This window comes from Abramis brama (assembly GCF_963993115.1).
Source record: "Abramis brama genome assembly, chromosome: 16".
Lineage (NCBI taxonomy): Eukaryota > Metazoa > Chordata > Actinopteri > Cypriniformes > Leuciscidae > Abramis > Abramis brama.
The window spans coordinates 22418874-22446861 of NC_139978.1; the positions used below are offsets into that span (position 1 = coordinate 22418874).

Consider the following 27988-nt stretch of genomic DNA (forward strand, 5'->3'; position numbering starts at 1 on the left):
TCGCGTTTACAACTCTTTCCCTCGCGCTCATGCACAGCCCGCACCAGCCAATGAGCAAGAAGGGCTCGCACTCACATTAACCAATCGCAGTCCACAGTCCTCACCGCGAACCAATCGGGGGAGAGAACAAGAGGAGGCTCGAGATGTCCGCAGGAACCAATGGGAGATGCGGGGTGATCAAGGCAGAGGGGAGGGAGTGACGTATGCGCAGGCGTGCGCGCGCTCGTTCTCTGCTTGGATTTTTTTTGTTGTGTATGAGCGCGTGGCAGGAATTTCAGCAAGGGAGAGGGGAGGGAGTCTCCAAGAGCGCGCACTACCCCCGAACCGGTTCAGACCGGGCGTGGGGAGGTTTGGTTTGGTTTAGTTTGGATACCAACGCCTGTCTCGCTCATGCTACGTGTTGAAACGTTTTAAAAAAAAAGAACGGTTGAGCGAAGAAACCCCCCCACCCCGAGGAGGTGGGAGCGCGTCTGCAGACGCATCCTCACTCTTTTGTGTAGCTCAACCAGCGTTTTCTTAATGTCGTGGCAACCCCATAACAACAAAACACTGAAGATTTTTTTCTCTGAAAGATAGATGTCGGATATGTTTCAGAGCAACGTTAACGGTTTATTTTGTTGTTTTAGTGACAAATACATCACTTGGGACTATTCACACAATTCGTTACGGAAGCAGAACCCTTACTATTCTTATGTGAGATCAAATCATCCCACGACAAAATGACCCACTTTGGCTTTGTTTACACCCAGAAAGGCAGAGGGAGGGGCGATGGGGGAGAGAAATCAAGCATTATAGATACATTAAATACATTATTAAACCAGCCGGTAAATAAATGATGTCTTTAAGTAAAATCAAACCTGTCTCAAATGAATCTTTCTTCTATTCTCAGTGAAATGTGATCTGTACTGTTCACAGAAATAACACAATGCAGTAAATCCTCATTTCAGCCTTAAAGGACTGTTGGTCCCGCCCTTATTTTGACCTGACACGTCCATCAACCCCCCAGCGGCAATTTTCTTAGCCAATCAGCATTCAAGGAATATTTTCAGGGCGGAACATTTATGGCGTGATACTTGTTTATTTATGTCGATACGTACAATGTACATTGCACAGCCTGAATAATATTTATAAAACCGTGACCCATTCATGTTAACAAAGTGCTTTAATATGATGGACAAATTAAAGATTTTCTTCTGCAAATGCATTACAAATATATTTTTTCTAAACAAGAACAAGCACGAACTGATAAGAATGTAAATGTGTACCTTGAAATGCAATGTAAGTCGCTTTGGATAAAAACGCCTGCCAAATGCGTAAATGTAAATGTAAACGATGATGTGGGCTACTGTGATGTAAATTTCGTGGTGGTGCGATCATGCGGCGAGTCAACGCTGCCACCTAGTGGATATCATTACTATAACATCAGTACACACTTCAGATAGAATAAGCTTATTTTGGCATGATAAAAGTCATACGTAAAATATATAGAATGATAAATATAATATTTATTTATTTACTTGATTAAGTAACCAGTTGTGCAAGACAATAAACACTATCCATGATTCATTAACATTTCGTTTTAGTTATAATAAGTCATATTTAGATATATACACTATTATCGTCACAATATTAAGTTTGTGTTTATCAGGCTTGTGAGTGGTATTGGAATGCATCTGAAATGCCACTGACATCCTTTACCCTTGGGATGCATAACTGTTGGGTTAGAAAAAAAAAAACCCTGATACATTTATGTTTATGATACAGGGTGTAGTTTTGCTTGTGATATTATGCAATTAAAAAATCAAACACATTCATTAAATGAACTTAGAACAGAGCAATTTATTCAATCATTCACATTTCACATTAAATTGCTTCTGAAACCCTTTCAAAGCCTGAAAACGTTGGGTCAAGAATATTAGTGCCATAAAGCAAACTTTTAGGCAGAAAGTAAACAATGGATTAAAAGTTTTATAAATAAAGTATTATACATTATATTATATAAGTATTATAAAGTAGACTATTTAGCTACGTGTGCTAGCAAGCTTAACATTTTCAGTCACAACAATCAACCATAGTGTAAACTTTTCGTTGTTCATTAACTTTACCTGTTAACTTGTTCTTTCTCTCTCTCTCTCTTTCTCTCTATATATATATATGCATCATATTTATATCGTCATTATTGTTAAATCAAAGACCCTTTTAAGACTTTTTGTTTACTATCAGCATGGCCAACAAGACACGTCAACAAGACACATATTTGTGCTAAAACAATCATCTTTAGAGCTACATTTCCAGGCCTGATGGCTAATGTCTTATTTCATGAATAACTATCTTCCCTAATGCTACACAATATGTGCATTAAAAAAAAGAGACCTACTCATTTGACAGCTGACCAAATATGTTTATATTTCAGAAGGAGAATAGCACAAAAAGGGAGAAATGGAGAGAACTAGAGAGACTTTTAAAATATATTCATACATATTCTTTGTGAACAGAATATACATTTCTCCTGCCCCTTGTGGTGCAGATATATTATATTCTGACCCTTCCCTTCACCCATATGAAATATCTGGCATGCATGAATAATCTAAACTGCATCAATACAAACAAATAAAACACAACTAACACAATCTACAAAAATAGAAGCCAGAAACCATTACAACAAATACCTGTTTTCCAGTGAACCTCACTGAACACATCTCGTCTTCTCTTAAACACAGTATACATACATTAATAAATAATTGGAAGTAATTGACTGTATTGCAATGCATTTTGACAGGTGAATATGAACTACAGCATAAAGTGCATGAGACCCCCTCTCCCCCACTCTTCAGACTTTGATTTAACATGACATTTCACTATTCTAAAGTTTGAGGTTTATGTAATCCAAAGGTACTCAGCCTAGCTCCCGGAGATCTACTTTTATGCCAAATTTAGTTCACGGTTTAATCTAACACACCCAAACCAGTTCATCAAGGTCATTTCAAAAGGTAATTTCATGTGTTAGAGCAGAGGAGCTAAACTTTGTAAGAGGACATATCCAGAAACTGTGATAGCATATTAAAGGGATAGTTCGGCCAAAAATGAAAATTCTGTCATCATTTACTCACTCTCAAATTGTTTCAAACCTGTATGAATTTCTTTTTTCTGCTGAACACAAAAGAAGATATTTTGAAAAATGTCGGTAACCAAACAGTTGATGGACCCCATTGACTTCCATAGTAGGAGGGTGAGTAAATGATGACAGAATTTTCATTTTTGGGCGAACTATCCCTTTAAAATGTTTCAGATGGCAAAAGTATTTACATATGACAAGTTGATATGTTGACTGTGTTCTCATATGAGTAGATAACGGCATTTCATAATACTTACAATGTAAATAATACTTACAATGTAAATATTATAGCCTGCTGTGTTTGAGCCAGTGAATTTAAAAAGATAAAAAAAAAAAAAAGTAAGGACATTCTTATTTCAGCCATAATTTTAAGTTTGTTTCAACCATGTGCAATATTTAGATGCATATTTACAGGTAAATGTTGCACTAAGGGGGCATTTTAAAAAAAAAAAAAAGAGAAGAAAAAAACGGATACAAGTCAATAGTTTACAAGTCTCATTTCTTGACTTGAAGAATGACAGGATGCATGATGATGTTGTTGCTGTCTGGCTGTTTAAGGACTGTTGTTGTGGTGCTGGCCTGCTGCACACTGCGAGTAATAGGTCCTCCTACTCTCTCTCTCAACCTCAGAGACAAACGGTCCTCTCTTCTGGGCTGTAGCTTCACGTCGCCCACTCCCTGCTCCATTTTTCTACCTAAAACATGTACCCGAACACCCGGCTCCTGAGAAGTAACCTGAGCAACAGAGGAGAGGACTATCTTGCCTTTTTTACCAGATTGAACCACAGATGTTGACAGAATAGAAGATCTTTTGAGTCTAAAATCCTGAGTGGTATCAACTGCGGCATCTTGCTTGATGATTTGACTCTTTGTTATTATTTTTGGCCCATGGTTTGACCCTTGTGGCTTCGCACTCATATTTGCAATTTGTCTGCGAAGGCTCCCGTTGTTCTCCTGAGCTGAAACGATATTGAGTGTTCTTTTCTTGGAGTTTCTACTAGCCGGCCTCATGGGGCAGCTAAAAGCTACATGTTTCTTTAAGCTAGCATTGTATGTGAACTCCCTGCTACAGTGAGGACATGCAAAAATGTCTAGGTCATCCTGAGCAAAGGCCTTTCTCAGACCAGCAGGTCTACCCCTTTGCAACAGCTGAGATTTCTTCTTATTCAGGAGACTCATTTTTATTTTAACTGCCGATTCGTGAAAGGTCAGTTTTTTCGGTTGTCCGACCTTTTGAGAGAGATTCTGCCTACTATTATCAATCCTTGCAGTTGATAACACCCCATTTTGTGCTTTTGCAAACTGCTTAAGTGGTATAGGGTTCTTTTTAGGAGTGTAGCGCTTTTTGTCACTAGCATTAGCACAGGCTAAGATGTGCTTGTGCAGTTCGGGCATGTTGTCAAAACTCTTACCACACTTGGTGCAACGAATGGCTGTGCTGAAGGTCTGAGGGATGTTGTGGGTGGTAAAGTTGGTGGCTGATGCAGCCGTCATCCCAGTTGGCGTTCGATTATGGTATGGAAAAGGAGGTGGTTTGAAACTTGGGTAGTGTTGATTAATGCCTAGACGTACATCTGGGCCTTTTGGTTTGATCCCTCCAGATGCCATGATTTTTATTGTTGTAAACAGCTCTTCAGAAGTGTCCAAGTCGTCCAAGGCATCCTCCTCTGCTTTTAAGGTTATGTTGTCAGATTCTTGCTTAATTTCTTTGATTGGAAGGCTTGGATCAGTCATGTCAGTTTTGGGACTGTTATGGTTTTCAGGTCTTAACTTGCCATGTACTACTTCGGTGTGTGAGCACTCTTGACCGGGATGGAGATCTCGCTGATGCTGTTCTAAGTTGCAGAGGAAAGCAAATTCCTTAGAACATGTTTTACAAACATAAATTTTACCGATGCCATGATAACTGGAACGGTGCTCCAGCAAACCTGTGTCGCTCTTAAACAACTGTACACAAAATTCACATTTATAGGGCCACTCCTTAGAGTGTTCACCTACGTGTTGGCTGAGAATCTTCATGGACTGGAAGGGCTGTTCACAAACATTGCACATAAAGTTCTTGCAAAAAGTATGCAAAGGAGACAATTCATCTTCAACTGTGTTTTCTTGCTTAGAACAATCAGAGGACTGGGCTTTGTCCTCTCCCTCTTCTTTGCTCTCTGCTTTTACAACACTAGTGGAAGCCGTGAGGGTCGGTGTACCATCTGTAGAGCTTGATGACTGCTCTATAGAAACCGACTGAGTGGATGATTCAGAAAGTAGGGAGGTGTCTTGACTGAGAGGTAGCGGCTCAGATGGGACATAAGGTTCTTGTTGTAATGCATCGACAGGTATTTTATCTGAGAGGCAATGAACAGAATTAGCTTGGAGAGCTGGGAGAATATTTTCTGTAGATTGCAGTGCAACTGTATACTCAATAACAACAGTGTTTGGAGGAAAAGTCAAGGATGCGATGTTGGACTGATGATTAACAGGCAGAGATGGAGAAAACATCTGTGTGTCAGAAGCTAATACAGAATCTACAACCAACGTTCTTTGAGTTAGTTCACATATGGCAGGATCAGCGACCCAATGAGGGCCTTGTAAAGTCAGGGAAGGGGCTGCAGAGGACACCCAATCGGGGATTGTCACTTTCAAATCATCCTGTGAGAGATGTACAGGATTATCAGCGCAGTCTTCTACAGACGCTGTGGGTGGTACAGTGTCAGATACCAGGAAGGTTGAATGGTGAGTTTGAATGTCCTGATTGGGTTCCACTGTGGGAGTTGATAGAAAGGATACAAAAGTTGGAGATGAAGAAGATGAACAGTGACGTGGAGAGACTGGGGCAGTTTGATGGATACTGACAGGAGTGAGCAATGGAGGGGTTAAATGGATTGAGGCTGGAGGAAGAGCCAATTCAAACAAAATATTTTCAGGGTTAGGTGGACTTGCATCAGACACTGGCACAACTGCAAGGTTTGTTAGGTCAGGAGCACTGAGGGCACCTGCAGCAGCTGAATCTTCAAGAGAAGGATTGTCTACCCCACCATACTCATTCATAAGCACCTTCTGAAGCATACTAGAGTTAGGTTTATTCTTCCTCAGAGCAGGCTGAGTGAGGTAGACTCCAGTGGAGTCACAGTCTAAACTCTTTCCACTAATACTTAAGTCCAAAATGGACTCCGCTACGTCTTCACTGCTGTCTCGCTTACCTACAGAGTTGGAGAGGTCCAATGGCTGTTGATTACAGGAGTTTCCTCCTGTTCTTGATACAGAGCAGTCCAATGGCAAGATCTGTTGCTGCATTTGAGCTCCATCAGAGCTGTTTATGGGTAAATTTAAAGGCTCAATTTCTTCATTGCCCAAAAGGCTCAACTCGTGGCTCTCCGACTTTGACATCTTGGCTTTTGTAGAATCCTGATCTTGATTTTCTACAATCAGATCAGGGGTTTGCTGTTGTGAGCTGGGAGGCGAGGTTGTCCTTCTCTTAAATCTAGTTGTTGTTGCAGGTAAAACGGTCAGGGATAAGGGAGGACCCAGATTGTGGCCATCGGCAATTAACGCAAACGACTGATTACTGCCATCCTGATTCTGCAGGAGTTGCTTGAGTTTGGGAGACAGATAGACTGTTTTTTCCTTGTGAAATTCAACTGTCTCAATGCACTGAGGTAAATGAGCAGTGACCAGTGGAGCTCCAGACATAGAGGACAATGTTAAAGATGACAAGGAAGATGATGAGGTACTCAAGATGGATTCAGACTCTAATTCTGTTTTTATTTGTGGGAGTAAAGGTGGGGTCGACGTCCTTCTTTTGGCTGAGGATTGTCCAGACAGGTCAGAGATGAAACTGCTGTTACTGGTTTCTAATTGAAGAGCTTGTGTAATTTGAGCTGGACTGATTATAACAGCATTCAATCCAATCACAGCAGAGCTCCCAGAGTTCATCTCAATCACCTCACAGTTACTTACAGCACTCGTCGAGACAATTTTCCCATCTATGTAGAAGCTAAGATTCTCTGAAATGTTACTGGAGATGTCAACCATGTATTCCTTTTCCTGATCAATGTCCTCTGCACACCGTGGGTTAGGAGTCTGACAGTCCTGTGCTGTCTCAACAAGCTGCTGTCCTTCAGGTTCTTGAGCGATTTTGACCATCTTATAAACTCCTCTAGGAAGAAGCTGGCGCTCATGGATCCTGCGCTGATGTCTCCTTAGACTAGTATGAGTCCTAAATGCTTTTTTGCAGTACTTGCAGATGTGTGAGACTTTGAAAGCACAGTTTGTATCATCCCTATGTTCACCATCAGCTGCATTAATGCACTTGTTTGGCTGTGGGTTTTGTGATGCTGTTTTCAAAGGTTCACCACTGCCAGGGACATTCTGACTAGCAGTGCAAGTGGCAATTATGTGATCATTCATCTTCCTATTTCTTTTTTCATGCCTTTTCTCATGCCTCCGACGACTAAACAGCGTACTGAAGGTCCTTCTGCAGCGATTGCATTTAAACCGCTGTGTGTGGCAGGTTGAAAGAGCATGTGTTTGTATGTGACGCTGCAGGCCTTGACTACTTGTAAACCTTCTCTCACATCGAGGACAGGGCAATTTACCCTGAAGTTTAGTACTATGGTCAAGGTCAGCCTTAGTGTCATTTATAGGCAAATCAATCCTATAATCCTGTTTTATCATTCCAGCATGCTCATGGTCACTTGCCTGACAGGCTTGATTATGATTAGCTAGACTTTGAGACACAGACTGGCTTGCATTCTGGAACAATTGGGTGTTTTGTTTGTCTTTGCAATCCATCTTCTCATTGGTTCTTTCTATCTCTCCCCCTTCTGGCTGCAAGATACTATGAAGTGCAGCTTCATCAGAGTGGTCATCTTGAACCTCAGGTTGCTGGAGAAAAACCTCTGATGGCATACTATGTCTCTCCTCTTCCACAACTGAAATATATGAATATACCAGTGAAATAAGGAAGAATTGTTAATTGCTGTATGATTGTATATACCCTGTGCAATCTTTTCCAACGTATGTCAAAAACATTTCTAAATGTACAAAATGAAGAAACATTTTTAAACTTACTGTCACCTGATCTCCACATCTTCCTCATTGCCCTTGCTAACATTTCTTCTTGGGTATGTAGAAGAGGCCCCCTGTTGGCTGAAGGAGAAAATGACACATTTTTTGACAAAGATTTAATTTTAGAATGAAGCACGCAAAGACAATAGCCTACTAACTTAAAAATAACAAGATATTAATAGAGATATCTCTATTAATTGCATACTTTATCAGAATTTATGTTGAAAGATTAACCAACTGTTGACAGAGAGTGCTGATTCATGGCATGCTGCAATGTCACTCTTGTCTGACATCTTAAACTAACCTAGGATCAATGCATACACATACTCATAAATGCAATCGACATGTCTGAAAATGTATAGGCCTAAACAAAGGATAATTAAATCATCATCATCATCATAATCGCAACTTTTCAAATGAAACAAAGGTGGGCAGTTGCTGAATTACTGAAAATCTTTTTACTATTAAAAGCATATCTAGATTGCTATGACCTTAGACAAATATACATAAATTGGAATAACAAAACAAAAAGATTGATTAAGCCAAGCACAGTCCAGCAGTGCAGAGTGTTAAGAGCTAAACATTCTTTTTCCAAAAATACTTACTCTGCCCTTCAATAAAAAAAATTAGCATTAATGCAAACATACTTATGCAAAACAAAGACACATTTTACCTTGAAAACTGAAGACTGCTGTAACATTGGCTGAGTTTGAAATTAGCTACAGGAGTGAAATTACTATTGTAAATGTCACTGTCATCCTGAGGTTACAATATAAGTTATGATTTATGATTTGATTTGTGATCATGTTAATTGATGTAAAATTACATGCATCTGGTATCATCTGAATCAGAAGGCTCTATATCAACACTTTTTCACCTGCATGTTAAAAAACCCTTAAAAATCAGGGCTGGCCAAGCAGAGAGGGTTGAAACGCTATTTTCCAAAGTATTGTCACTTGATTGTACAAGATTGCACAAAATAGCACCATGTATACATTTTACACAATTCTGAGAATGTGATGTCTATTATGTTTTTTAATGGTTGTTGTGGGTGGTGAGTGGGTTGGCATGTTTGTAAATTAAATTACCACAACAAATCCATGCACAAAATGTAAAAATTGGTGATGCAATCTATACCCCACATTCGACCAGTATTACAAGATATACATTCAGATGTGGCTGAAGATAAATATATAGGAAGTGACATCCTCATGGGTTCATTTGTAGTCTACCTGTAAGACTATGGAGGTGTGGGTGGGGTCAGATAAACTTACCTAAGCTAATATTAAATAATCTCATTTTACTTCTTAGGATCACAGGGCGTCCTAATGCAGTAAATAGACAACTTATCAATGTCAACACAATGGCAATAGGCACGAGTCTTTGTCTACGATGCTCAAGAAATAACGTAATGCACCAATAACTGCCGCATTCCCGCTGTAACGTTACATATGCGGCGGATCGATTTACCACCGTGCAGCGGATGTTTATAATATTTTCCAGGCCTATTCAGATTTATGCATGTGTTCAAATAATTACGTAATTACACAACATAAATACATGCTGTCAGCGAATAGATTCAAGTGTTTAAAGCGGGAATAATCGTGTAAACATGTCTATTGTACAGTCAAGGCGCACATGTTGCGGGTGTCTGACAGCCCTTAAAATAAGAAAGCTCGTTTGGCACTGTCGCTGAGCGCAGACGGGAAGGTCACGGTCAGAGACACACGCTTCACGTTTAAATGCTTCGACATGCATTAAGTTAGTACGCCTGTATATCGCTGTGAGTTTTACGGCGTTATTACTTACAAAACAAACAAAAAAAGCATGCGCCGTTAGTCTCAGAGCTAACTCGCAGACAACATAAACGAGACTGATATCGCAAAACTTCGGCAAGCCGTTCTATGCCACATGATTTTGATTAGGTATACCCTTTTTGGTCTCTGTATTAAATTGGCAATACCTATGTATTGCTTACCAGCTTTGTTGTGACGCCTCGCTGCTTGAGTCTGGTGGGCACGCGCAGGACGGACGCGCTACTGCAGACTGCACTACTGACAAGGCGCATGTGCGAGATCTCATGCACCTGTACAGTACATGGAATATTACACGCAAAGCAAAAATCTCTTTACATTATTCAGTTATGTGTAATGAGTCAGTTTTAATTATTATTATTTTTTAAATTCTTATCACGACAAATATATATTTTCCCAAATGGGCAAAGGGACAACATATTGCCGCTTTTAACTGCATAATTAGGCTATTTTCAAATATTTTCAGGGAGAAGGTTTTATTGGCTAGAGATCTTGAAAATGTTGTGTTTGGAATGTTGTTGTTTGATAATAAGCTATTAAAAAAAAAAAAAATGTAAATGCATGAAAGCAATTTTTAAAAGGAGATTACAGGCCTACCAACACCCCCCAATGTATTAAAAATAAACTCGGTATTATCTACCAATACAACTGAATCTGAAGGATTGTCATTAATACAAAATATGACTAATTTAAGCATATAGTTTATACAATTACATATTTGTTTATATAAATTTATTTATATTATGCTATATAAATATGTATTGTGCTCAGTAAAAATTGCATAAACAAAATTGAAAATATTTTATGAAACCGTTTAGTTTTAGAAAATCTTTTATGAAACCAGTTAGTTTAACTGCTTCTATTTAGTTTAACTGCTTATATTGTTCTCATTTGTAAGTCGCTTTGGATAAAAGCGTCTGCTAAATGAATAAATGAAAATGTAAATGAAACTTGTGCAAATTAATTCCAAATTAGGCAACACCCACGATTTGCTGGTGTGTTTTCATCATCCATTGTGTCAGATGACAGCAGAAAAAAGCACATACTCCTACATACAACCTCGAACCTAAATTTCAATTATAGCCTATAGCCTACGTTGTAGGCCTAGTAGCTAATATAAATGTTTTTTTTTACTCGAGTGCAAAGGAGCACGTCTTTTATTGCCAGCAGGTGTGTGCTCATGTTAATGTATGCTATAGACATTAAAAACTATCTAAGAAAAATAAAATAAAAATAACTATCTTTGTTCTTATATCAAAATTAAAACGATGCAGCCTGTTCAATTTCAGAAACCCAAATTCCTGTAGTTATTACGAGCGACCACTAGAGGTCGCGATGTCCCAATTTGTACTGATGTATGCTGCGCTGAAAAAGTAATACCACTGCGTCAATACTCAATCGGATATCTAATGTGTGTGTTGTTGTACGTTTACGCATGTGTATGTTTCTGTGCCAACAAGTAGAACCCTTGGTCACATTTTTGTCTAAAGAGGAGTGGGAACCAACCATCTGTACAGTGTAGGCATAGCCTATATTGTGAAGTCTGGTCTGATATGCCATTTGTGGAATGTATTCTATATGCCTACTTTGGTATCTGTGGTCAGCGGAGTTCTGTTCTATTCAACAATAACGTATTATAGAACTGTCACATTACTGCTGCATTAATCTTCTCCTACTCATCCTTCATCTGCGGGTTGTCCCACTCTTATTCAATCATTTGCCTTCCACCCTCACACTTTCACCATCATACTGAACATTCTTTTACATTAGAAGAATGTGACTGTGTGAGAGTCAGCCATGCATGTGCCATGCATGTTCCTCTCATGTTAATGGTTGTGTGATCTCAACCCTGGATCAGCCACAGATGCTGTTGAGCTAAAGAGAGAGAGAGAGAGTACAGAGTATACAGAGTTTTTATACAGAGTTTTGAAGAGTTAAACTGAATGATTACTCTATTTAGATACTGCTCATTTAAATACAATCCAACTCTGTCACCACACACATGCCACACAATGAAAGTACATTTCGTTCAGCATCAAAGAACAGGAAAAAACTCAAAACAATTTCACAAGAGGGAGAATCTGAGAATTGAGTGTTCTCCATCTTCTCACTGTTACCTATGAACTCAAACATTTACCCAAAAGCCCCCAAATTTCTCACAAATCCTCATAATTACCCATCAACCCCTATAAAACTCGCTAAAGCTATACTGACTTTTGAGGTCAGACCTTCAGTGACCAATTTTTATTATTATTTTTATTTAATTGTTATTTTTTTAAGTTTATTTTGCAGAATATAAAATATATACAATAAAAAGCAGTTATACAGTTAATATACAGTGTTCATTTAAAGCCTCCACCTAAACAAAATGTATAGATAGATAGATAGATAGATAGATAGATAGATAGATAGATAGATAGATAGATAGATAGATAGATAGATAGATGTGTCTATCTATGAAAAAACACAAGTGTGTATAATCATTTAAATGAACAAACTGATGCACTGTAAAATACATAATGAACAAATAAATGAGGAAAATCGGTTACAAAGTCTTTCAAGCATCTTATAACATGTTATAGAGGAAAATTTTTTGCCAGATGGGATTTTAATTGCTACCCTTAAATCTTATCAAGTATTGACCTCTACAAGTAAGAAATTTAGGAGGATGAAAATCTGAAAATTCATGAGTTAAATGACAATGAACCTGAATTTCCTTTCACTTGAATATATCTTATAAATAAAGATATTAATATAAAAAATATATACTGTATATATATTAATGTCATAAATAATACATCTGATGTTTCTGAAAAAAAAGAGCAGAAGAAATATGACTCCGATTGGGTTGCAATCCTAACAAAACATTTCTGGATCAACTTTTTTGGAGAGTAGGAAAAGTGCTCACCCAAACTATTACAATATGAAAGTATAAAAATTAATCTATAAAAAAAAAGAGTAAAGATTGATAAGCCAGACTCAAAATGTTGTGTAATAAAGCAAGATATTTCTTGAATATGTGAAAGGGCTGAACTCTATCTGCATGTCTGTTATTTCCAGAATAAAATTGCCGTGAGAAAATCTTGTGTGCAGCAATGCAGCGCTGATTCATTTACAAGATAACAACGGCAACCTAGATAAGGACAGTGATTTTAAGATAATTGTGGCACCAAATGAATTGCGAAAATAACAACTCCTTCCAACTGTTCTTTTTGAGATCTTCACAAAACAAGTAATCTTGGGTTTTTCTAGTTATCTAGATAACTTTAGAAAAATGAACAAATGAACACTGTATATTTGTATATAAATATACAGTATATATAAATGCAGTATGGTCTGGTAAACTGCACAAGTGTCTAAAGGCTCTGCTGCCTCATACAAATAGGTTATGCTCACCAAGAACTAAACTTATATTGCACATAATGTCTCTATGTATTTCATTCATGTACTGAGAATGAAGAACACAGAACAATCTACAGGACACTGTGTGCGGTAGATACAAGTTTGTGCCAACTACTGACCATTGCCACACACATAGACACACTAAACAATAGTCACTTCTGAGCTGCGATTAGTGTTACACATACACAATGCATGTTCCGTCCACATGGCACAAAGAACTGCTTAACAAAAGAGAAGGAGAGAGACTTACATATCACAGAACACCAGATGTGAACTCAACAACAGCCTCCATCCTGACCCACCCAACATACACACACACATAAATTCAAATGTCAGCCTTGCTCATTACATCAGCTTCTCATGTACTGTTCATTTAGTTGACTTTTAACAACACAGAAATACATGAATGTAGAACATGGAAAATCTTTGAATCTGAATTATTACATTTACATACATACAAGTTCAATTTACACATCCTTTCGAGAAGAAAGGATCAAGTTGTTCTTGTCTGCATATGTGGCTGTGATGTGAAGATAGTGGACTCCTTTAAAGGGTCATGAAACCCCAAAACACATTTTTTGAGATGTGAACAGTACAGGTTGCACATGACTGAAACTGTTATCAATAAGTGGAAATCGGTTACTTTTGCGTTTTCCTGTGCAATTTCGTTCTTCCGAGTTGAAAAGCAAAGTCGAGGCAACGTCATGGAATATACAGATATACACTGTAAAAAATTAAACCGTGATTTTTATGGTAAAAAACCGGCAGCTGTGGTTGCCAGTACTTTACTGTCAAAAATACGGTAGCAACGTTATTGGTTTTACAGACTTAACTTAAAATTTACAGTATTAAACCGTAATTCATTATCTGATATAATGTGAATTTAACGTCCTATTGAAGTATTAATATCTGTTTTGTATCATTGTAATACACTGATAACCAACAATCACAGCATTGATGAGAGTCACATGATCAATCAAAGCTCATCACAAGCAGCTCTTCCACAAGAAATATAATACTAATATAATAGAAGCTGCACAGTGTCATTCACACAAACATTAAACACCATCATGGTAACACACATGCAATTTTAAAAATGCAATAAACATTAATTTAACAACATTAAATGTAACATAAAACCCTAATGTACATAACTGATTAGAACAAACTAAGAAAACTATGAAGAAACATAGTTATTTTAACAAAAATAGATCAAATGTGAAGTGTCACGCAGGGAATTGTGGAAATGTCAATTTACGGTTTTTCACTGTAAATTATACAATAGTTGTTGTTCTTTTTCACTTTCAAAAACTGTAAATTTAACGGTATTTTACAGTAAAATTACATTACATGTACCATTAGATCTATCACAGTTATTTACCGTATATATTACGGAAACTTTCTGTTAACCAATTAACAGTTTTTCACTGTAGCATTTTTACAGTCTTTTACCGTTAAAATCATGATAATTTTTTACAGTGCATGTGTGACAAACTCAGCTGGACTAAAAACACAGAAGCGATGTAGAAGAAAGGACAGAGTCAGCTCTACTTCTTGAGTCCTTCAACATGCACAGTAAGATGTTTCACATGTTCTATCAGTCTGTTCTAAGCTGTGGTGTGCTGGGGCTCTGGTGTTAAAGCAGGTGATGCTAAACGGATGAATAAACTGCTATATACAACTTATCTCTAATGTGCAGAGGCACTATTGACAAGTGGAGAACTTGTAGCAATGACCACACTCACACGTCACACCCTTATCCACCCAAAACAGCACACATATCCTTTAATAATCTGCTTGTGTCTTAACTGCCACCAAATGCTTTTTTATGTGTGTGAATGTATTTATTGCATAGGCTACATGTTTATATGTGTACTATGTTAATGTGCCTATATTTGTAAGTCATTGTGTATTTTTAGTCTACGTGTTTGATTGTCCTGTAATTATGAATGGCTGCATACCCATGTGGATAAATAAAGTATCAGTTAATCAATACACATACGCATTCTTATCATATGCCATCATTCAGGCTGTTCAGACCACACAGATTAGTGCATTACCGTGTGTAATATATATACTTGTGTGTGTGTGGTTATGGTAAATCCTACGTTAAGGGAACAAAATGTCCTCACAAAGATGGAAATATCTGAAATCCTTGTCCTTGTGTTGACATTTTTTGGTCCCCATGAGGTAAACAGCTTTTAAATCATACTATATTTTTTACATTTTTTGAAAATGTAAAATTGCAGAAAGTTTTCTGTGATGATACATGCATAAATGTAACACACAAATAGATATTTATAAGACAAGAGAATGTTTAAAAAAAATCTAAATGATCTGATAACTGAATAAGTGACCTGATTGTAGTGTTGTGTGAACCTCAGCATATCAGATGAGTCCAGTCTCTCACTGGTACTGTGTACATACCCTCCCTAGATATATATCACAGCGAGTGGACAGCACTGAGAGTGAGTGTTTCTCAAGGCCTGGGGAGTGATCAGAAACACTGTGAGACTCTGCACGTGTGTGTCATAGACTCTTCTCTGTGATACACATAATGATACGCTTCACTATTTTTATCATCTTACATGTATTTGTATTTGTGTGTTTGTGTTAGCAAGATTTCATAGGAATTTCAGAGGGTCTGTTTTGCCTTTTCCACATTTATTCAGTCTAAGCCACTTATAGTTCTGTGATGTCACAGATTTTACTTTTACACTTGTTTATCTGCAAAATTGTGTGTTTTTGTATTTCAGAGTGTGCACGTCCAGACATTTTTTGTGTGTTTTGGCACTTCACTTTCCTGTGTGTTCATGCAAGTGTATATGAAGGCTTTTGCTGGTCAGGAAGTGCCCTTCTCATTAGGAATGTACAGAAATCATTGTATCACAAACACACTGTTATAGAGCTCAGACAGTGAGCAGGACGTCAGAGTGGTCTTCCACTAAAAGAGTCCATTGTTCATTGCTAGAGAGAGTGAGTGGCTGGGCTTCTGCCTAAAACCACATTCAAACGCATACACACCCACATAAACACACTCAGAAGTGACTGTTGTACGTTACATGATTAGAGGGCTTAAGTTAATGTGGAGAGAATGAGATATTTGTTAAGAATATAGTTTATATTATTTATTATTTATATTAGAGTTTCAGTATGTAAATTATCAATACTGGAAGAATAATCTCAGGACCAAAATAAGAGGTTACTTAGAAACTTGAGTATTGGCAACTCTATTAATTTTACAAGTTGAGTACTTCGTTTAGTCAACTGAAAAACATAAGTACATTGAACTTAAACAAAACAGTTTTCTAACAAGCTTGTCGAGACAAATATGTGGAAACTGATTTCTCAAGCATGTTTTTGGACTATGGACTATGCATTTATTTGTATTTTTTAAATCTGGAAAATTCTCATAAATAGAATTATTTTTGTGAATTCTTTTGCTCAAAATATGTGTTCTTACGATAAAATAAATGGCACTTGATTTTTTTTTAATCTAATCTGTGGTGGACGAAGACATTCAAGCTCATATTAAGGTTCTTGGCTCATTTGAGTCGGATATTCACTGACTCAAGAGATTCACTCTGACTATCTGAATTAACAAGTTATACCTGCTTTGGCCTGGGCTTCATTATCCAAAAGCATCATAAGCATATTAAGTAGATTGTGGAGACCAAGTAAAAAGTCAGACGTGCTTTGGAATCAATGCAAGTAAAAGCAATGAGAAGGCCAAACATGAAAATACTATGGTAGAGTAAAAATACTTGAAAAATGTCCACTCTTTGAATAAAATGTTCTATATTAAACCTTAAAGGGTTCTGTTAGATGGTTCCAATAGATCATTTTAGGGTTTTCATCATGGAATCATTTTATGAATTTTGTTTTAATTGAATAATTTTGTTTTAATTTATTTTAAAATACATTTTAGGAATTAAACAGCTCGTAAACATACTTCATCACTAGCAAATAAATTAACTCGTTAACAATTATGTAATAATAATTTAAGACATGTCTCCTCATATAGAAATGGCTCTAGCGCAAGTTCTACTGGGAAGACTCTGATTCATTAACCACAGATCTAGCCAATCATCACTCGACATATGGAGTATATAAGCCCGGTTAACACCCATTATTTAATACATTCGCAGATACTGATGCCGGTGTACAGAAGTATTCGTTTTTAAAAGTACTTAAGTATCAAAAGTGAAAAATAAATGTCAATGCATTGTTTTATTATTGTTGCATTGTTGTATGTAATACTTACAGTACCTTATGCCTCTGAAGCAACCAAGTGAATACACCTATCAGTTAGTAGTATCTGTGGAATTAAGAGCTTTTAGAATGTTATAAAACCTATAGAAATTAAACAACTGAAAAACAGCCATAATCATCTTCCACCCCAACAAAAGAAGTACACATCTATGTAGTGGAGTAAAAAGTACGATATTTGTCTTTCAAATGTAGAGAAGTTAAAGTAAAAAGTTTCCAGAAAAAATAATATTCAAGTAAAGTACAGATACTCAAAAAGTGTACTTAAGTACAGTACTCAAGTAAATGTACTTTGTTACTGTCCACCTCTGTATATAGATAGTATATAGTAACTTTTTTACTGTCTACTTTAAATACTTTTTGGGGGCAGCTGTTTGGGACTCCCTTATTGTCCCTACTTAACCAGAGAGGTCACTTAAGAACATATTCATATTTACAATGATGCCTTTATTCATTGACTCTCTAGCTCTTCCTCTCTCTGTCAGTCTATAAGGGATTAGAGAGACAGAGAGGGAGTGTGTGGGTGTGTGTTTGTTTATATGAGAAAAAGAAGTGCATAGGCGTGTATGTGTGTGTGCCTATAAACCCAACCCTGTGAGGACCAAATGGAAATGATGAAACAGCTTTTCTTCTTCTTCTTCTTCTTTTTTTGAAAATGTAACAATGCAGAAAGTTTTCTGTGATGGGTAGGTTTAGGGTTTGGGGCTTGAAAATGTTATTACAGTTCAACTGCTTACACACAAAATCCTTACTTGTCACACAATTTCTGAAACCTGACACTCAAACACCAGAAACACACACCAAATCTGCAAAACCATATACCAATTCTTGGCCTTCGACTCAGTTTTCAATTTCATAAAACACTTTTTGCAAGCCACAACACACAATTATCTATGTAACACACGAAAATCTAACAGGAAGTATCTTGATTTCCTTTTTCAAAATGCCACACTAATTCATCAGAGCCTTTACTTAACACCAACCAATCATGGCTTTAGAATAGGCCTATAAATAGGCCAAAGGTCAAGTTATAGGTTTTTCGGACTGTGTAATACTGTATTCACAACCACAAATGATTACAGTAAAAAAAAAAATAGTTTGGTTTCAATCTTGCTTTCGTGTTTACTGTGAATTTTTTAACATCTCTCTGCCAATTACTTTCAATCTTGTACAAAAATGTACATAGAAGCCCATGAAAGAAGAGCTTTATGTTTTGAATAACTGTGTGTATATGATATATCCAAAATATAATGGCAAAGGTGTTTCCAAAGTAAGACAAATGTTTGCTTTTGAGATGTGTTTGTGATATTTTGAATGCAGTGCTTCATTTGAGGCATTTTGCATTTTGTGTGTGCAAATCTTGGATTTTTGTGTAAAGTTTTGAAAAAAAGAGGCAAGGTTTTGAAAATGTGTGTAAAAAAAACTGTAACACGGTATAAAAACCTTTACGCCAATGGAATGTCCTCATAATGACAGGAATACCAGTGTGTGTGTGTGTGAGAGAGAGAGAGAGAGAGAGAGAGAGAGAGAGAGAGAGAGAGAGAGAGAGAGAGAGAGAGAGAGAGAGAGAGAGAGAGAGAGAGAGGCTGGAATGCTGAGTAAAAGGGGCTGAAAGTAAACACAGACAAACAATGTTATCTGGAATCCACTAATACAACAACACAACATGGCAATACAACTTTGGAACTTTTTTATTGAAACTGAACAATAAAAACAAAACAAAACAAAAAAACACCACCCCCAAAATACAAAGACAATCACTTGGTTATAAGTGAATTCTGAGATCAAATGGTAAAATTAGATCATATAGTGACGGGATATAAAGAGGAATCTGGCAAAACAAAAAAATATATATCGTTGCAAACAGTTGCAGTGTCTAAAGTCCTTTCTCAATATTGAACATTTATTCTTCATCATTCAGTGCACCTATTACTGATCTCATAAAGCAAAGCCCGTCAGTAAGAAACACAAACCCAACATTGACAAAAAAGAAACGCAAACAACTAAACCATGCAAAATGTCTGTATGCTGTTAAAATGTTGTAATCCATGGTGAAAAACATCAGGATTTTAGTTATACATGCCAATAGCAGCTGCACGCATGAAGCTAAGCTGATTGGAACATAATAATGATGCGTCCCAGAGGAAGTGATGTCACTTTTGGAATGGGTGACAGTTAAGAACAACACAGTCAAGTCACTCCGTATTAATGCACTTCAAAAGAGTAAATCTCAAGCACTTATTGTGTGCTCCTCCCCTTAAATATTAATTCAAAAATATTAGTTAATGCCGCTAGACATTAAATTACACATCTTGAGCCTATTCTGAGAACAGAATGTGTCCACAGCATCTGCATATATGTATCATAAACTGTACATAATGCGTCATAGTCCTATTGGACACATCTGTAGAGAGGAAAAAGAGAGAAATTGAGAAAAATAATGATCTTGGATTGGCTTTTTGTCACGCATGAAGACATTAAGCATCTTTGTATATTTACATACAATACATACTCAGTGGAATTAAAAAAAACATACAAGCTTTTGCTTGCATGTGCAGTTGTTTGCTTATTTTTGTTTATTAGGCCCTTCACAAACTCACAGTTAGTGAGACCACATTCATTCACATCCTGTTACATTAATATGCATTAAAAAAGATATTATAACTTCCTGTGGCCTCCCACTGTTAGGGTATAAATTAGGTTTCTAAGGCTAAATAAGGGCCTTGAGGGCGTTGGGGAGGTGTTTTTGTCGGAGGGTTGGGGAGGGCATCTTTTTCATTTGGAAAGGGGATGGGGCACTCTCCTGCTCCCCTTATAGTCCTGGATGGATGGTGAGAGTGCTGCTTGCATATTGTTTAAAACATGAGAACAATAGTTCAGAACTTCCGCAATTTCTTCTTCTTCTCTTCCTGTCGTGCCTTCCTCTTCAGGGGCTGGGAAAGAAAGTCGACAAAGCAGTTTAGTACAAATGGCAGCAAAAGACACTTATTAAAGCTTTTTTGTAACATACAAAGATAAACAAACAAATAAATTACAGTACATTAATAGGTTATTGAAAATTTCAATTGCATTTATCAGTTTCATTCATGAGTTCAGATATACTTGACAGAAATTGTAAAAAACAAACAAACAAAAAAACGTGTTTTTAAGGACATTTGAATACAATTGGTTATTTTTGGCCCTCTTATTTTGTTTTTTTTGGGCAACACCATGTTAGTACCACAAATAATATAGCATCAACAGCGCTGTATTGCCACTCCATTTCACATTTGCAGTGTGATTTTCTAAGATGGTGAAGAGCGATGCTAACCATAGTAACCACTGTACTTCTGTTTGGCTGGTATAAAGATTCCATTATGACATAATTTCCTTGTTCGGCATTAGCCTTGATACTGTTCAGTGGTGTTTTTCTCCAATATTTGCCATTTAGATGAACATTGGTAGAAGACTTTTGGAGTAGCAACATAGTTGTGTTAAGCTGTTATACGTTTATATTTTAAGAGCAACTGTGTTACACTGATTAATCAGGATTATCTATGAAACAGTAAGACAGTTACAGAGATCAAGATGCTGTCTTGTTTTTGAGGCTTTCGTTTCTTTGCAGTCCTACAACATAGAAATCATTTACTGTCAGCATGCAACATTTCACCTCAGTCATTCATACAGAGAACATGTTCATAAAGCACACAGTATTATCAGTACAACATTGAAACTCATTGTCTTTCATTGTATAAGCAAAAAGCAAAAAGGTCTTGTAAATAATGACAAAATTTTCATCCCTTTAATGATATTTAAAAAAAAGTTATATACGTATATATAGGCTATTAATAATAATAAAATCATATTAAATCATATAATCATATTAATAAAAGGACTTACGAGTACTGGCCCATTCTTCTGACCACCATGATGATAACAGCAATGACAACAATCACTCCGACCAATGCGCCGATTACGATCCCAACCAACTGTCCCGTGCCCATACCTGGAATAAGGAAGAACACCAGATATCATGTCAGTGACTGCTCATCCTCACTCACACAGATTCTCAATTCAAATTCTCAACTGTAACAATATTTACACTGTATGTCTGTAGCATATCTCACCTTCTTCCCCCTCTATCTCTACAACATCTTCTTCTTTTTCAACTTCTGGTTCTGTTGACTCTTCTGTTCTGTTCTCTGTGACCTCAGAAGGGGCTTCAGTGGGGGCCACCTCTGCTGGTAGAGCTGTTGATTTTGCTGCATCTGTTGGGGCTGCAGTTTCTACTGGGATTTCTGATTGTATAACTTGTGCTACTGTGGAAACTGATGGCGCTTCTGTTGAGGCAGCTGCTTCTGTAGCTTCAAAAACAGGCACTGGTGTTGAAGCAGCCTCTTGAGGAGCTGATTCTTCTGTTTTGGCAATGACAGCAGTCGTTCCTGATAAAATTACTGGCTCTGTAGTCACCTCAGCCGCTGTTGGACTCACCAGAGTACCTGGTACATAAACAACAAAAAGGTTTTATAAAAATGTTATACTAGAAACCCACCCTTAGATGTTGCATTTCAACATAAGGGGAGAGCTCTGCATTAGAGAGTTGGAGGAAAATGGAGATACTCCAGAGACACTGTTTGCTGTGTTTTTTGGTTCTCTAGTGCTTGTATCAGATGGGTGAGCCAGAATGTTCTCATGGTTGTTAATAGTGAGAACATTCCAGCCTCTCCATCAGCCCAATAAACACAGACTTACACGTTCACTTAGACGTTACATACAAAACCATTCCACCAAAGTCACGCCCTAACTATTCAGCTCCACACTAATGAGATCACTTCCTTTTTACGTCATACCTTCAACCAGACTAATTGTCTCACTTCCTGGGTTAAGCCGGCAATAACTGCACACAAGGAAATGGAGCACTGGAGAAAAAAACATGGCAAAAATGTTCCTACAAAAAAGTTTCCTCAGTGGTTGATCTTAGATCTTTCTGCACCACTCACAATTACTTCAGCAACCATTACAGACACACAGCAAAAACTGATTTCAGATCTGTGCTGGCGTCAAAGCCAGATGGACTGCATATGGGAGACTTTCTCTCGGCGATCTGTAGGGAACCTCCCTTTATAATAACACCACTTCAGCTGCTGAAATACACAGTTTAAAACATCAAACTCAGCATGGGTTAAAACATTATCAACTCTGGGTTAATGGCAAATTAATGTTAGGGTTCTTTTGTAACAGAAAATTTTCATATGAGTTTCAAGAAGTGACTCAGACACTTTCAGCAGTGTGGAATTTAAAGGGTTTGTTCACCCAAATGAAATTGTGTCATCATTTACTTATTTAGTCTTTCTTCTGTAAAACCCTAAAGGGGAAATTCTGAAGAATATCCTGGCCTTTATTTTTTAAATGTCAAAATTTTATGATAGGAATATAATTTTTCAGTAGTCCAAATGACTTATTGTGAGGCCATATAACTTTGTTTGAGGTATAAACCCAAAGTTATGGTACTGTAAAAATCTATCTGTAGCTCTCCCTGCACGTTCAGGAGAGTTCATAAGAGAAGTAGCAATGCTCTTTTTGTGAACGAATCCTTTCAGTGTTGATCCAGTTCACAAAACCAGTTGGAATGATTCCTTCACAATGATCCGGTTTCGAAATTAATGACAAACATTATAGGATTATGATACGTTTATGGTACTTTTGAGTTCTTTTTAAAGTTTGAAATCTTAATTTCGAGAAGCACATTATACAAAATATCTTCTTTTACGTTCCACATAAGAAAGAAAGACCAACATGAGGGTGTTAATGACAGATGTTTCATTTTAGGGTGAACTTGTTTTAATAACATGTACCCACTCAGTTTGTAATTTTAAACCTAAATTTATATAACCTAATTAACTAGACTCCCAAAATAAAGCGTCATAACAATTTAAGACCTCTTACGTGAGAGGAGAACATTATTTAATTGTAAGGTGTAAAAAAAATAAAATAAAAATAACTATTCTGCTCCAAAGATCACTGTTGCTTTTCATGGTGCCACAATCAAACAAAACTATCCTGTTAATAGTGGGGTCAGAGATCAGAATGTCCTGGGTGTATGTGTGATTGTGTGCTTATATTAATGTTCTTGTTGACTGCTGCTAACAATCAGCTCATTATGTTTGAGACCCCAACAATTAGTTCTAAGTATGGCTCTCTTCCTTTCCAACCACCACACACACACACTCACGTAAATACACATGATGTGATGGGAGGAGCAGAGTATGCAGAAAGAGCCAGCTGTTCTCTCCCTCTCTTTCTCTGAGTTGTACACAGCAGCATGGGCAGAAACTGTAACTGTAATTTATGTAAAAAATAATGTAGGCTACAGTCAACCGCCTATTATCGAGAAATAAACCTCGACATGGTGATCAGGACCATGTCTAAGAAAAATATTTTTCTGCTAAGAAAAGTAGTCCACTACAATGTACAAACAATTGGCATTGCAGCAAGACAAACACTGCAGCGATAATATTATATAAGTCTCTGAGGGCAATTTTACGAAAATTTACAACTGAGACGCAAGATGGTGGCAGTCACATATATGTATTAACCAATCAAAAAGCAAGTCCGCTGTGTGATATGAGAGACTTGAAAGTAGCACCAGTTATTTTTAACGAGCAGGCGCAAACTTCAAGGCACAAGGCTTCCGGTGTCATACGCTTTAAATTATTTTACCTTATATATATATAAAGTTTGTTATGCTGCTTGTGTAACATGTATGATCTGTTCTGGTTGTGTTTTGGTTCTGTTTTCCCTGTTCCTGTTTGCCTGTGTGACTTAGGAACAATGCCACACGAACACGGGTATTTTCAAAACCGCAGCTTTTTCTATGCGGTTTAGCCGCTCGTCCACACTTAAACGCAGTATCAGGTCACTGAAACCGAACCTTTTTGAAAACTCCTGCCAGGGTGAAAAGTTTCAGAAACTCCGATTGCAGTGTTGTCGTATAGGCGGTGAAACCGGAGATTTTGGCTTGTGACGTCAGAATACGCGCTGTTATCTCCTTTGCTTGACGTCAGATTGTGCGCCGCTATCTCCTTTGTTTACACAAGGCGAGTCCGTAGCCAAAATATTGTCAGAATGCAATACTACGCAGGTCACTGCATATGACAACATGTTGTTAGCCTACCGGAACTGGTAATAACCTTTTTTTCAGGCTTCTAATTGGCCACCGTGGCTTTACGGTTAGGGTTATATCGCTTCATAGCGTGTTTTTGCATTTTCATGTGGACAGAGATTTTTTTTAAACCGTTTCGTAATAATTTTTTCCTTTTTTTAGTTAAATCAAAATGAGTGAACAAATAAGTTCAATGTGATCAAAAAATTTTAAACCAAAAGAACGAATTCTCCGGACAAACTGGTATTTGTTGTCATATTAGTTGAATTTTTTTATAGTAATAATCACACACACAAAAAAACCCACTGGTTTGTAGCACAAATAGTTTTACTGTTTACTGCACTTTGTTATTCTTCTAGTTATTTACCTACAGCAGCTAGTTGATTAAAAGTCATACATTCACAGGAAAAAGCTCACTTCTGCATTGAAAACAACATTGACATTGGTGATGAACCATCCATCCATTCTTCAAACCGTTTGTTCTTTTTGTGGATGGCGGCAGTAATAAGGAAATATCAGATAGCTGAATGCTGTAATTGACCAATCAGAATCGAGTAATTTCAGAGCACCATGCAAGAAAGGGAGATTTGAGACTGTGAGAAACAGCAAAGACTAACAGCCTTTCTGCTATACAAACTGCAATGAGTCAAAACCCACTAAAATAGTGCAGGCATGTGTGTGTGTCAGAGAAAAAGTACCCATTAAATGATCAAATTCAAATCTATGACCAAGCCTGAAACATTTCCCTGACAAAAAAAAAACATACCATAAAAGGGAAAGACAAGGAAAAGGAGAGACAAATATAGAGAAAAGCAGAGGGAAATAGAGCACAAGAGGCCAGTATTGGGTGTCTGTTGAACAATTAATTGAATTACTCTAAATCCATATAAAAAAGAATATCCATCAACTGCTTCAGCGTGTGTGTGTGTGTGTGTTTTCAGGCTGTGAGGAGTATGATGCTGGAATGTTTTTTGTACAAGAAGAACGAGTGAAGAACATCTCATGAAAGCAGATTCCCTCCCTCTCACTGATACACTTAAACACACAATTCATGAGTGGGCAGCAGGGGACGGAGCAAGTGGAAAATCTCTCTTATCACTAGAACAGGACACACACACATGCTTAGGCTCTCACACTCACAATCTCCAGGGAACAACATATCACAGACTAACACACTCATACACATCCTAATCTAAAATACAACAGAAGTTCAGACCTGAGGGAGACAAAACTCAATATCTACTCGCGCTCCACAATTCCCCACAAATCTAAATTCTAATCTAAATACATTTGTGAAGTTTACCGATATTGATTGTGAGAGCACTGATGAGTTGATTTAGATAAATTTTTTTTATCATTTTTATACTTATAAACATTTTAAATGAGCTTTCATTTTTATATTTTCGCTTTTCATTTTAGTTGAAGTTTTAACAGTGTTGTTATGTGCTTTAGTCATTTTTTATAGTTAATTTATAATTCTATACAGCTTTAATCTATTTTTTTTTTCTTAATAAATGCACCACTTTTGAGAACTTATTATGAAGTTGTTTGACAGTGACTTGAATGTATTTTGAGTTGTATGGAGCTAAAGATGAATTCAAAACAAATTCATTGAAAATCTGACTGCACTCTGAAGTTAAATGTGAGTTTGATTGAGCTCCGTGAATATAGGGCTGGGTTTGTGGTTGCATTCAGAGACCCTGAGAGAGTTTCAGGGTTCATGTAGCTAAATTAACACCCAGTACACCCAATACCTCGATGTGCTCTCACGTGTCAGTTTACCATTACTCTATTCATAACACACTCACACAACACATAACAGACAGAGTGTGCCATCTGAAAAGTTAAAAAGTTCATAGAACAACACAAAATTGATATTATTCCAAAATAACTGTATATGCTGTATATTAAACAGTGTAGCCTATAGAGTAGAAACTTTTAGCTGTCTGATGACGCCCCGCTTTTAGAACAGGGAGTGGCACCACCAGGCTGGGAGAATGGGAAAAATGGGAGACGAATGGCAGCAGGAAAAAAGAACGAGAGAGACAGAAGGAAGTCTGGAGAGGAAGATTGTGCACTGGTGACGCTCCTCTGATTGCAGGGAGTGAAGTTTTCCCAAGTTTGAAACTTGCTGAGTATTTTAATGTGATGTTTAGAGGGCTGTAACCGACCCTGAGCAGTGAGTCAGAGGCGCTGCAGTTTAAAAATAACACACATGCCCCACCAACCCACCTCTGAGAGGGGTGAAAGCTTGATACCCCGCCAAAGATGGTTACAAGCGAAGGGGGGTGAGAAGAGGGAGAGAAAGACGTACAAAATAAGCACATATGGGGCGTCTCTCTCTCTCTTTCTCTCAGGCCTGCACTGCTCTTAGATGTAACCAGCCTGTGTACGAAATGCTCAAATGCTTCCCTTAAATATAGAGTCGGCTCTATTAATACACATGTATAACCCTGTCCAGATTGAGAGAAACAGGGAGAAACGAAGCAATAAATCAGTGCTGACTAACTCAAAACTGGTTGGTATATAATGGTGTAACAATCATTGCACCATTACATCATTTTCCCATCACAAGGTCCAAATGAGAGGAACACTGTATCAGCACATACTTAGATGCCTGGATAATGTTTATCATGAACAGAAGGCACTGAAACACACACACATCAAACAAATATAATTTAGTGGAGATACTGTGTGTAATCAAACAAAACTAAATTGAATGAATGAAAGTTATGGTCACTAGAAACAGATGAGGAGAATGGGCAGAGTGTGTGAAAGAAAGAATAGCACTATGTGTGTGTGTTGACTTACTTGCTTGGATAAAGGTACAGAAAGGCCCTGCCAGGGCGACCAGCAACAGCAGTACGATCCTCATCTTGGTCACTGTTGGTCACTATCCTCCAACTGAAACTTTAACAAACTAAGAGGCTCCTGAAGGCACACAGCAGGCTCTGGATGAAATGCTGGCTCACACACACAGACGTGTGGCTTAAAGTTGGTTTGAATGGAAAGGGGCGGTGAGGTCTGAAGTAGCAGTCTGGACAGAGGCACTGAGAGCCAGAGTGAGAGAGAGTAAATGTGCTTTAGTGTGTCTACAGAGGGTGAGGGGGTTGGGCAATGGCGTTAGGTGGTCCTGCCTCCATGGTTTCAAGTAAGTCTCTGTCTGTCAGTCTTGCTCTCTCTCTC

At 37.5% G+C, this 27988-nt stretch overlaps 2 protein-coding genes across 2 annotated transcripts; both read right to left on the reverse strand.

The window, feature by feature from the left end:
* Positions 1 to 2380: 2380 nt before the first annotated feature.
* prdm2a (PR domain containing 2, with ZNF domain a) lies at positions 2381 to 10210 on the reverse strand. Its single transcript, XM_084087457.1, has 3 exons — positions 10155 to 10210; positions 8180 to 8257; positions 2381 to 8040 (listed from the first exon to the last, which is right to left on the reverse strand). Exons 2-3 carry the CDS (start codon positions 8220 to 8222, stop codon positions 3611 to 3613), a joined length of 4473 nt encoding a protein of 1490 aa, XP_083943583.1. The 5' UTR covers positions 8223 to 8257; positions 10155 to 10210; the 3' UTR covers positions 2381 to 3610.
* Positions 10211 to 19336: 9126 nt separating this feature from the next.
* pdpn (podoplanin) lies at positions 19337 to 27921 on the reverse strand. The gene is made up of 4 exons (XM_084087324.1): positions 27614 to 27921; positions 21768 to 22139; positions 21541 to 21646; positions 19337 to 20594 (listed from the first exon to the last, which is right to left on the reverse strand). Exons 1-4 carry the CDS (start codon positions 27675 to 27677, stop codon positions 20588 to 20590), a joined length of 549 nt encoding a protein of 182 aa, XP_083943450.1. The 5' UTR covers positions 27678 to 27921; the 3' UTR covers positions 19337 to 20587.
* Positions 27922 to 27988: the final 67 nt, after the last annotated feature.